The sequence below is a fragment of the Populus nigra genome, chromosome 13 (assembly GCF_951802175.1).
Source record: "Populus nigra chromosome 13, ddPopNigr1.1, whole genome shotgun sequence".
Classification (NCBI taxonomy): domain Eukaryota; kingdom Viridiplantae; phylum Streptophyta; class Magnoliopsida; order Malpighiales; family Salicaceae; genus Populus; species Populus nigra.
In genome coordinates this window covers 3036808-3049168 of record NC_084864.1, presented here as the reverse complement: position 1 = coordinate 3049168, position 12361 = coordinate 3036808, and the positions used below count along the sequence as shown (strand labels likewise).

Below are 12361 nucleotides of genomic sequence, written 5' to 3'. Positions count from 1 at the left end.
GCGGTAGAAACCACATTTTATAATATTTTATTTATTTTTGCTTGAAATTAAATTTGTTTTAATATTTTTGGATCGTGTTGATATTAAAAATAAATTTTAAAAAATAAAAAATATTATTTTTATATATATCCAAGTAAAAAACATTTTAAAAATCAACCATAAATATACTCATATAAACATCATTAATGCATACAAAGAACACTTTAGTTGTTGATAAATTAATGGAGAAACGAAGGATATAAGCTGATGAAAATTAAAGGACAGGGTCTAATTTAACCAAAAACTAATACATATATGACCTCATACGTGTTTTGTAAAGACTTACAGTGTACGACTTTTTTCTCCTCTTCCAAGTTCCAACCCTCACTGAGAGAAGACAAATTGACCAAGGCACAGAAAAACCAGAAATTTATTTATATCCACACGCTTGTCCGTCTCCCTCAGCAAACTATATAATGGCCACAGCTAGTTTTAGTCCTTTTCTCTCTGCCCCTGCAAAACGCCCCATAAATTCTAATACCATAATGCCCGACCCCAACCCGAATTACCCAAACGGATCCTCTGCCAACAAACGCTCAAAACCCCAGCCTTCTGCTTCAGCTGCTCCGTTACCCGTCCCTTCGGGACATGTATCCTTCCGTCTTCTCTGCCACGGTTCGAGAATCGGCGGCGTAATAGGAAAGGCCGGAAACATAATAAAAGGCTTACAACAACAAACCGGAGCCAAGGTTCGGATAGAAGATGCTCCGTCCGATTCACCTGATCGGGTCATAACGGTGATCGGTCCGATTACGCAATCGGCGGTAGTATTTAGTAGAATTGAGAGTGCAGTTGAGGTTTCAAAGGGGCAGGAGGCTTTGGTTAGGGTTTTTGAGAGGATTTTAGAGGTGGCGGCGGAGAGTGATTCGGTGGCGGATGGGGTGGTTTCTTGTAGGATGTTAGCGGAGGTGAGTTCGGTTGGGGCAGTTATTGGGAAAGGAGGGAAAGTAGTGGAGAAGATTAGGAAAGATTGTGGGTGTAAAATTAAAGTTTTGGTTGATAAATTGCCTGATTGTGCTGCTTCGAATGAAGAGATGATTGAGGTAATTGTAATCTACAATAGGGTTTTTTTTTTTAGTGTTATTGAATTCAAAGTTTTGATCTTTTTGTGGTTTTGTTAGTTTTCTTTTAGAGTAATCATTGAGTTTTAAATCATATTATTGTGATATGGGAACAAATTCATTAGCAGTTGAATGAATTTTATTGTTCTTGTGGGAATGGTTTGATATTTGTAGATTGAAGGGGATGTTTCAGCAGTAAAGAAAGGACTTGTTGCGGTTTCTCGCTGCCTTCAAGATTGCCAACCGGTTGATAAGACAAGGGTGACCAACAGCAAACCTTCTGAGGCAGTTTCCAGAGTCTCTTTGTCTGATGTGCGTGTAGAAATCCATCCACGGCATTCTGCAGTGCTTCCCACCATAGCACAGAATTCATCAGTGCTACCCACTATACCACAACATTCTTTGGGGCTCCCCACCATACCGAAGAGCTCCATTAATTATGCTTCCAGAGTTCATCCTTTGTCATTGGAGTCTGACAGGGTTGTCACACCAGATACAAACATACCACAACAGCAAGTGGTTTTTAGAATTCTGTGTACTACCGATAGGATTGGGGGTGTTATTGGAAAAGGTGGCAACGTTGTCAGGGCTCTTCAGAATGAGACAGGTGCTGCTATAAGCGTTGGACCAACGGTGTCTGAGTGTGATGAGCGACTAATCACTGTTACTGCATCTGAGGTTTGACATTATGTATCCTTTTTCATATTCCTATTCATTCTACGGTTATGGTGTTGGAAGTAGTACTAATGATGAATTGCATTGGTTTCTTCTCCCGCAGAACCCAGAGTCTCGGTACTCAGCTGCACAAAAGACTATTGTACTTGTTTTCTCGAGGGCTGTGGAGTCTGGCATTGAAAAGGGTCTGGATCCTGGCTCAAGCAGGGGGTCACCTGTTACTGCAAGGCTTGTAGTTTCACCAAGCCAAGTAGGCTGTTTGTTGGGAAAAGGAGGCACTATAATTTCAGAAATGCGTAAGGCAACCAGTACCAGCATAAGAATAATAGTGGGCGACCAGCGTAACCCGAAGTGTGTGCCAGAGACTGATCATGTGGTGGAGGTATGACAGTCTTTATCAGTTCTTTTTTCAGTTGGTACAATGAATGCACAAGGATACCAAAGACCATGCTTTTTACTTTTTTTTAGGTGGAATTATTTAAATGAATTTGAAGTTTGAACGTCATGCAAGAGTTATGATAAGAGGTCTTTATAACTCGTAAAAGTTCTGGATTTTTGAAGTAAAATAACTGTTCAACATTTTGTTCTGATCAACCCCAACTTCCTTTTACTGTGCTGCTCTAACATAGGCAATTTTCCATTGCCTGTTGAGTTGTTTGTCTAACAGATTTCTGGAGACTTTGTGAATGTGAAAGATGCGATATATCATGTTACTGGAAGACTCCGAGATAATCTTTTCTCCGGCATGCTGAGCACTCCTGGAGCAAGGAGCAATTCTTCTGTATTAGCTGAAATCAGTCCCTATGTGAAATTAATGGATCCAGTGAGGGATTCATCGTGGGAGCCAGTGAGAGACCCACTGAGGGATGCATTTAGGGATTCATTGAGGGAAACTGTGAGGGATCCTTTGAGGGAGCCAGTGAGGGATCTGTTTAGGGAGCCTGTGAGGGATCTGTTTAGGGAGCCAGTGAGGGATTCACTGCGGGAGCCAGCAAGAGATTCTGCCCCTTATATTATGCAGCCAACAGCTGGAAATTCTCATAATCTAAGTCGTCAAACTGTTATAACACAGAATATGGACCACCTTGGACTTTCACATAGTTTAGATCGCCCTCCTTCACCAAGGTTGTGGGCATCACAGGTATTCTCCTCCTCCCTGTTGGATATTAATATTTGTCTGCCCCCCTGTTGGATTATAATTTTTGTCTACTTTGTATTGTTGGGATTGGTTACAGACAATACCTAGAGTAAATCCACGGGGCATATCAGATGTCAGCAGAAGATTGCCTTCTCTTAAAGCTGGCTTAGAGCTTGGCAGGTTAGCAACACCACTTAATGTAAAGCATATAAGACTGTTACTCTTGTATTATAAAGCATCTAGTATAAAAATTGTTGAATTGCAGGAGTTAGAATAGGAAGAGTTGTACCAAAAATAGTGTCGCCAGGGATTCAATATCAAAATTCCTAGAAACTTCAGCTGGTTAGATATGTGAATGGAAAGAAGGTTGTGACTAGTTGTTTGAGGCTTACTTGACTTGAGTCTCATCATGCTGGCTATTGTTGTTTGTGCAACTTTACTAGAAAGGAACAAGAGAAAGCACCACTGAAAACAATGGATCTTGATCCCTAAAACCTAAGGCATTTTTTTCAACCCAAATTTTATAGGAAATAAATAATTCACTGCTATTATTTGAAATGTGATTAAGTGTTCTCTCGGAGTGTCATCTAAAGCTGCTGGTCATTTGCACTTTATGAGTTGGTGACTCTTTCCTCTGGTGTGCAGTGGAGGCAAGTCTGCTTTTGTTACAAACACAACTGTAGAGATTGTAGTTCCCGAGAATGCCTTTGGCTCTGTATATGGGGAGAATGGTAGCAATCTAGCTCGTTTGAGACAGGTATGTACTTTTTGGCTGTATTTCTCTGTAAATTTTGCTTCTATTGTCCTTGTGTTGATCAAGATAGTTAAATAAGTTACTCATTATGATATATTACTCATTGAATTGAAATTTCTGACTGTCACACTGATAATCCTAGAGGCTATTTAGAAGTTGCTTCTTTTTTTATGGTCGTTATTTTGAGGGAGAGAAAAAAATGTTGATGCAGTGAACTGAGTTTTCAAAGCATCAAAATAATTTTACTTTAAGTTTTATTGCATCAATTTACATTCTTCTCCTTGACCAGATAATTCTGGTTAATGAGAATAGGAGTATGTTCTCTCCTTAGCTTGCTTGATCATAATTTTATTTCTTCCTTTTTCCCCTTTTAATTTTTGGAAGTCCATTTTTTTGCTAGTTTATTGCCAGCTACACTTTTTTGTCCTGATATTTTCATAATGTTTCTATTCTTATGGGTCTCGTATGAATTATCAACACAATCCTCATGAATTATTGAACTGATATACATGAATAGGATCAGCCTGACAACTTGTTATCAGATGTAAAAAGACAGCAACTTGAATAGTACCTGCTGTTGAAGTAAAAAGGACCAACTTCATGCTATACACAACTGAACTGTGAAACAAGAGAGAAGGCACATTACATTCAGTTTGATACCCACCACCATTATAAACAATCAACTCAGTAGCCAACCACAAATATGATAGAATTGCAATGCCAACAACGATGCCAAACCAATCTCAAAGGCTTAAAACTATAAACAGGCCAATTGAAATTCTTTGAAGGCAACCTCGACAATTATGTATCCTAAATTCCCTCCACATCAGACTTGTACCTATAGAAGACAAATAATACTCAGCGAAACGTTTCAATAATTTAACTTGATTCTCATTGAAAAAAGCATAAGTAAAACCCTACTTTTGAAGTTTGATCTTTCAACTGTACTTATGTTGAGGAAACACGAAAGCTTTAAGGAAAATATTCTATAACTAATTACCTATCACAATCAGGTATAGAAGTTGAGCATTAGAAATGAGCCTCCCTGATTATGAAGATTACATTATCTTTAACTTAGTGTTCACCTTATTCATCTTTCAGTAATAACTCAGAATGGTGTGTCTAAAAAGTTTTTTCACGCCTTAAAAAACTAATACATACATTATAACATCTGATCTTAAATCTACTTCAGCTTATCCTCTGGTGTTCCTTAATCAGATCTCAGGTGCCAAGGTAATAGTGCACGAACCTCGTCTAGGAACAAGTGACAGGATTGTTGTTATATCTGGGACCCCTGATGAAACCCAAGCAGCTCAGAGCCTCCTTCAAGCATTTATCCTCACTGGACAATCTTGACAAAATATATTTGGTTGGAATTAGTTTCACAAAGAAGTCACAGTTGCTTCTTTTAGCTTTGTTTTCTTTTAACCAAACTGTGTACGCAAATCCTTGACTTCTTTTATGCCAAATCCTCACTTTTGGCATAGGCAATTCAACAATATGTTTCGTTGTCAGTGAACTAATCTGTTTTCTGATAATTTTATTTTCACAACCTATTATTTATTTTGGTTTTTTGGTTCTCTCCATCTTATCATGTCCTTATCACATTGCACCATTAGACCTTGGAACATTCAACTCAAACAATTGGATGGCAAAACATCCACTGACATGAAGCACAAACAAACATATACTAAATTGTCTCTGCATCGTGGAACATGTCCCTTCAATGATATCTATACCACATGATAAAGAACATACATTGTGTTATAATCTTGTTGCAGATTTCTATGGGCAACAGAACATTCCCTAAAAAATGATTTAAACTTGACCGGGAAGGCTAAACTCACTTACGTAAGGACACGAAAGAACAAAATCAAAGCATATCTGCATTGTAGAACTATCCATCCATCTTTTTTCCCCCTACCCAGATGTAGTGTAAATTAATGCAAACCAGAGTCCAAAAGAACAAATGCTTCTTAAATAAGATGAGCATGACATGCTTTTTTTTTTTCTTATTCTTGTTGCCGTGGGTAAAAAAAATTTCAATTCAAATGGATTGCACTTGAATTACGAAACATCCTTGCTTGAGGACATGAATGAATGCTGAAATCTGTATATGCATCATAGAACATACCCCTGCAACAATATTCTTACATCACACTAACATGTCATCTAGAATCTGCAAATATTCTGTCCAGATGGATGGAAAAATGTATCTGCATTGTAGAACATAACCCGGCAGTAATTTCAATTTCATTCCTTGTTCTGCAATTCAGAATCTGCAAATATTCAGTCCCTAACTGGTTCAGGTTGTCAATTTATTGAAGTGTAATAATAACTTCATCTCAATGCATGCATGGAACCATCTTAACCGTGGACTCAGTGGCAGACTAGAAACTTTCTCTAGGGACAGCCAAAGCATATACTTAGCTCATTCATATATGCACATTCATGAAGCTGGTATACATATGTAACTCAAAAATGCAGAAGAAATTAACATGTACAATGGAAATAGCATTCAAAACCATATGTTAAAAGTTTGTGTTAGTAATTGCCAATAGACTCTATTTTTTTTTTTTTGAGTACTTTAGCTAATTTATGTTCTAAGATCATAGGACTGATCAAATGAGTCAATGTATGCTGTTGCTGCTTTAATGGTATGAGAAGAAACATGAATAAATTCAATACGATGAAAATAAATGTTCAAATTCATATGAATGGAACCCAGCTACAAAGACAAATATATGAATTAAATATGAGCAACAAAGAAATTCAAAAGGGAAATTACATTTCCATTCAGAAACAACCCAAGAAGAAGAAAAAGAAAAAACAGTATTTCGCGGATTATTGCCATCACTGGAAAACATTAAACATTGAAGATCATGCATAACATTGGGGGGGAGCTTTGGGACTTTGAGAGGCACCCCAGCTGCCTCCGCTTCCCCGCTGATGGTTTTTTTTCAGTCTCCACCTCTGGATAGATGATATGTAGAGAGTGAAGTTTTGAACCAAGGCAACATCTTAATTTGATTGACCACGAGCTTTTTTGAGTGTGGCAAGTTCAGATGATTAGAAGCAAAATGCTTGTGGAGTTCATGATATTTGTACAAAGCAGAAAGAAAAAGATATTTCAGGTGTATATATACTATTAATTAATAGGATCTGTTGAGGACAAAGAGTACATCAACTCTTTGAAGATTATTGTTTTGATCACAATTTTGGCACATGGCTCAATATTTTCCGAGTGAGGAAGGGCTGTGAACTTGGTGGATGTCTCTTTTGTACAAAACCTTTTTTTCTTTTCTTTTATGTGAGAGATGAGAAACACATCTTGGTGCCTACTTTTGTAGATTTTGTTGACGTTTCATTATTCAAATAAATCAATAACAAAATAAACTTGGACAATTATCAAAATATACTAAAACGCCTTGCTAAAACATTGCAGTGATGTACAGTAGCGCTGGAATTTTATTCCAATTCAGTCCTTAAATTTTTTTCTTCAATTGCATTGAATCCTAGTTTGTCCAAAATTGTTAAGAGAAGACAAATTCATTGAAAAGGATCAAAGTGGTCAAACAAGGAGAAACTTGTGGCCAATGTAAAATTGGGTGGAAAGTTCCTTTTCATCCTCATACTTTTCTTTTCCTACTTTTATAGTCCTTATAATTTAAAATTTGATTCAAAAGTTCATTTCATATACATTTTAGTCCTTGTAAGTGAGAGAGGGGAGAGAGAGAGTCACTAGGTTCTGGATAGAAAGATCATCGGTTGACATTGATTTTGACCACACAAATCGTCAATCTTGGTGTCAATGAGTTCTATTCGACAAGATGAGTTTGATAGTTGTTGTTTTTAACTTTAATCTCACCTAGCAAAACAAGTCAGGGTTGAGAGAAAATCATTCTTGGTTTGATTGTGTTTTTGAACCATTTTGGAGGGTTTTTGGGTTGATAATTTCTGGAGGTTTTAAAGATTTTTTAGGAGAAAATTAGTTGAAAATGAGTTTTTAGACAAAAAAAGGAAAAAAAAAATCAAACCTGAATTCTTGCCCAGATAACACACGTTATTTTTTTTTCAAAAAGAATTAATTTTGGAATTCCACCCTGGAGAAAAGAAATGAAAAACTAAAATGGCCTAGCTGGCATGGGCTTTGTTTCAAGGGCCTGGGTGTACCAGGTCAGACTCGTGTGTCTGAGGTTTTTTTTTTTGTTTTTTTTTCTATAGGTTTTTCAAGTTTCTTAATTTTTATTTTATTTTATGTTTTTTTTTTTGTTATTCAAAGGGACATTTTGATAAATAAAAAATGGCATGTAAGAGAAAATATGAATAGACAAGGATGAAGAAGTTTACAACATTTTTTAAAATTTTATTTCATTAGATATTTGAATTGCTAAACAAGATTTATTTATGTTTTTTTCTCAAGGAAAAAAGAACAGTTATAACAAAATGCACAACTTAATATATATGTACAGCCAAATTTATAGTTAAATATATATTCAAATTGTTAAAATATAATTATGTCTTGAAAAATAATGTTACAATATATTTACCACATAAAATATATGAGCAAAAGATTGAATAAGAAATCGTTGAATTAATTTTTATGCTATGATGACTAATTAAATAATTTAAGGAATTATAAATAACTCTTAGGTACCGATCATTTGCTATTTGTATAATATGTGTGGATATTTAATGAATAATTAATTTCGTTTTGTTTCTTGACCTTTTTTTTATATTTAATTTTAGCTTTCAACAATAGGTTTGTGTTAATTTTTTCTTTAATTCCATCTTTCATATCTGTTTAATTTTAAATTGGTCTTTATATTTTTTTTAATCATATAACTAAATTAAAAAAAAAAGTTATCGAACCCGTTGGAGTCTATGACCTAGATCCCAGGTTTGATGGATTAACTTGGGTCGATCCAATACATTGCCATCTCAATTTTTTTAAAATGTCATTTTAAAATTTTTATGTTTAATTTTTTTTTTATCCGACTGTGATATAGCACAGGGGTAACCACCTAGTACATACTATTGGCAAGGTGCTTTCCTTGTGGTCAGATTTGGACCAAGTTAACACCATTTTTTGGTTAGGAGGAGAAAATGAATCCAATGAAAATTGGAAAGGATGATGGGGGAATGACAGTGATGATTCTTTCTCTGCGCTAATAGGAAGAGCAGAAAGCAATCCATTCTATAGTTGTTGGGTTAGAGGAAGAGGAGATGGGAGAGTGAATATTAGTCAAATGATAGAACGATAAATGTCCCCTCAATTCCCATTTAGATGGATTGAGAATGCAAGGATCTAAAGAAATATATGAATTTATTTTATTTTTTTCTTGAGTATACATGTCTAAACAAACAAGAGGATCACGTCCTTCCCCTTGTATTCATCTAACCCATTACACCTTGGTTAGAACCCAAATTTCTTTTATGGGTTGAAGAAGAGGAGAACTACATGATCTTGGAAAGAGAGATCTCTCTTTCTTCCTGAAGCATACATCTGCCTAACTAGATGAAATGAACTTTACACTTGCATGCAAATATATTGTAGATGAAGGCAAACAGAGGTTCATCCAATAATGTCTTAATTGGATTTAGAACAACAATGCTATCTATACAACATGATATTTGACACTTGACAGAACATGATCTGCTGGAAGCTAACCCATTTACGTTTAATTCTTTACATTCTTTACAACCGAAGCAGTTGCTGTTCCTGATGCTAGCAGGGGTGCTGGCTTGAGAATGATTTCGACATTATCATGGACTCCTTGTAGCAACAATTCACCCTCATATGAAAGAACTTTACGCTTCTTAGCCGCTCTTAGTGTACCAACCAGTGCTTCAAATATGTGTGCACACCTATCGACATTAAACAACACCAAAAGTGACCTACAAAGCAATAATAAAACAGAGTTTATGGTGGGGCAAAATACTTGATGACAAAACAGCATGTTAAGTTATAATTACAGGAATAGAAACTACAGATTCCAACTTCCTAGGTCTAGTTTCTTGTAATTCAAGATCATGCCTTTTCACACAGACTTGTGCATGCTGCGTGCACTCAATAGATTTTTCTTAAGTTTGTCTAGGGAAAAGATTGTAATATCCATTACAAAGTGAAGATACGTTTACTTACAATTTGAACCATGTTTTGTATGGAGTAATGAATGGAGAATACCTAACTAGTAAGTCGTATGCAATGCATTATGTTTTTACTTGAGTATGGTCAGAAAACCTTCAAGAATCTGACACAGATGTTAGGAACCGGAACACAGAAATGATCCAGATGAGGTATTTTGTTATTTCTTTTTATTCCTTTTCTCTTTGTTCGAGTGGAGATGTGTGTTAAACGGTGTTTCGATAGGAACTGATTTGGTTTTTGTGAAGCATTTTTTCATGTTGAAATGGCTCGATCAAATATGAGAAAGGCATACAATGCAAGATTGCAAGGATGCTGGGAACCAGCTCTAGGGCACTCTTTTGTAAATGCTTGATATGAAATTATGAAATAAGCAGTCTTTGCAGCAGAAAGAGTAGATTAGTTGAATGCACAAACAACTGATATGGATCACTTTGTAATATCTGAGTAAATGTTAGTTTTACCTATATCTTTTTTTCCCCTCACTATTTGATTCTGTGATAATAACTTGAAATGCATCAGAAACAGAGCATTTTCCAGGTGCCCAACTAGATCAGAATGTTCGAAAATCCATCTGATTTGAAACATCCTAGATCCTTTAAACTGAAATGGCTATGGCTATGACATTTGAACAGACACTTCTTTTCTTGAACTTCTGGATTCAAATGAAAACGAGTTGCAAACGATGTATGAAGATCAATATATATTCCCAAGAATCATTTGACAAAACTGCTTCTGGCATGAAAGGGATCCCTCAAGGGACTCTATAAGCTAAACATTGACCAATAATTGCTCATAACCCGGCTGTTCTTGATTGGAAATGCCGAGGTTATTGACAGTACTTGAAATGGTGGGGAAAAGATAAGAGAGGCTCGATCTAAAGAACTTCTGCATAAACTCAAATTGTTCTATGTTTTGGCAGCCTGTCACCTGTTGTTCAAGGACCAGGGAATTCTGTGTGTTGGGTTTCCTTGAAACAATAATCTTCGAAGGGCATATAATAATTATGGGAATATACTTAAGTATCAAACCCTTGACCTTTAAATTCAGCATCTTGTATATGCATTTATGATTTCTGATGGAACAAAATAGCAAACATGAAAGGGAATATGAGGTTGCGGCAGCAGCAGCATATAAACGTTTGAAAATGTAGCAGTGGTATTTTTATTTTAAAATAATATTTAAAAAAAAATTAATTTTTTTTTGATACAAGTAAATTAAAATGATTTGAAAACATTAAAAAATTATTAATTTAAAATAAAAAAATTTATATGTTTTTTTAAAAATATTTTTAAAACTCAAAACCAAAAAGTTACTTGTGTATAAAAAATGCATGACAAATTCACCATTGATAGGTACCACGGTGCATCAAGATCGGATCATAGCATTTCCAGACATCATATGCTAAAATTCAAGAACAGAACTGTATGATGACAAACAAATATATTGAGATGTCTGCAATTGTTTTACACACAAATTTACCTTGTAGGGACCACCAGGCTGGACCTTGCCTAGTCTTTGGGTTTCTTCCTTGAGTCTCTCTACCTCTTCTTCAACATTCATGGTTTTATCTTCTCAGACAGTTCCTAACCATCCAAGTTTTTGGAGGAATGTGTTTTATGGTTTTATTTAACTCTTCCCCATAAAAAAATAAAGTGCTTTAATCATATGCAATAACAAAATAAAAAATATCTAAAAGTCATCCAATGTCTTTACTAGATTTGATGTTACCGTTCCTTGGGGTAAGTATGATCTTATTTATTTATTTTTATTTCATTTGAGATAAAAAGAAGATCTCATCTTAAACCTAAAAAATATATATTTTGTATGATAGCGGTATTTGATTTTTGCTTCAACCATAATGAGTATTTTTTAATTATTTTATGCATAAATTGAAACTAATAAATGCACATCTTAAGCATCATACAAATAAATTATCTTGAATGTTAGGCTATGCATCCATATCCTGACCAGATCCATTACAATATTTGGTATAGCTTATCTATTATAGTGTTTGATTAGTGTCTCAAAATTAAAAAAAAATAAACAAAAAAATAAAAGAGACAAGACATAATGAGAGATAAAAAAGATACAGTGACTATTTTGGTTGATGGTGGGTAATATAAAATAAAATATTAAAAAATTTATTTTATATTTAACGTATATTATTATCGAACTTACATATTTTAAAAGAAAATTAAATATTATTTTTTTAGTTTATATTGAGTGTTGAAATTAAATAATCTTAATTATAAAACTCAGATTAACCTAGCAGGTCGACCTCAAGACTCGAACGACAGAGAACTTTGAATGATTTGGATTTAAGAAAAAATAGAGGAAGAATTGACTCGGTCTAACCCAATAAAAAAACTCGAGTTGATTCATAACCTGGTCAACCCTGAATAAAGCCTGGGTAAAAAAAAAAGAACCCTTTTTTTAAATTTTTTTTATCATAATGACATCATTTTTATCATTTTAAATTTTATTTTTTTGGATGGACCTGGATGGACCCGCCCTGTGCAACCTAGACCTTGCTCTGAGTCAAC

At 34.9% G+C, this 12361-nt stretch overlaps 1 protein-coding gene across 2 annotated transcripts; it reads left to right on the top strand.

The window, feature by feature from the left end:
- Window positions 1-317: 317 nt before the first annotated feature.
- Window positions 318-10300, top strand: LOC133670627 (KH domain-containing protein HEN4-like). 2 transcript variants are annotated; one of them, XM_062091168.1, is made up of 7 exons: window positions 318-1082; window positions 1275-1778; window positions 1879-2157; window positions 2443-2916; window positions 3011-3093; window positions 3559-3670; window positions 10064-10300. In XM_062091168.1, exons 1-7 carry the CDS (start codon window positions 456-458, stop codon window positions 10097-10099), a joined length of 2115 nt encoding a protein of 704 aa, XP_061947152.1. In that variant the 5' UTR covers window positions 318-455; the 3' UTR covers window positions 10100-10300. The 2 variants fall into 2 exon arrangements, with proteins under 2 accessions (XP_061947152.1, XP_061947150.1); XM_062091166.1 differs by having other exon boundaries at window positions 4886-10300.
- Window positions 10301-12361: the final 2061 nt, after the last annotated feature.

What these genes read in the sequence shown, in the direction of transcription:
- LOC133670627 (XM_062091166.1), top strand. Translation starts at nt 456, where the DNA reads ATGGCCACAGCTAGTTTTAGTCCTTTTCTCTCTGCCCCTGCAAAACGC. An exon ending in CGAATGAAGAGATGATTGAG is followed by an intron (nt 1,083 to 1,274) that starts GTAATTGTAATC and finishes TGATATTTGTAG; the next exon opens with ATTGAAGGGGATGTTTCAGC. An exon ending in ATCTAGCTCGTTTGAGACAG is followed by an intron (nt 3,671 to 4,885) that starts GTATGTACTTTT and finishes TTCCTTAATCAG; the next exon opens with ATCTCAGGTGCCAAGGTAAT.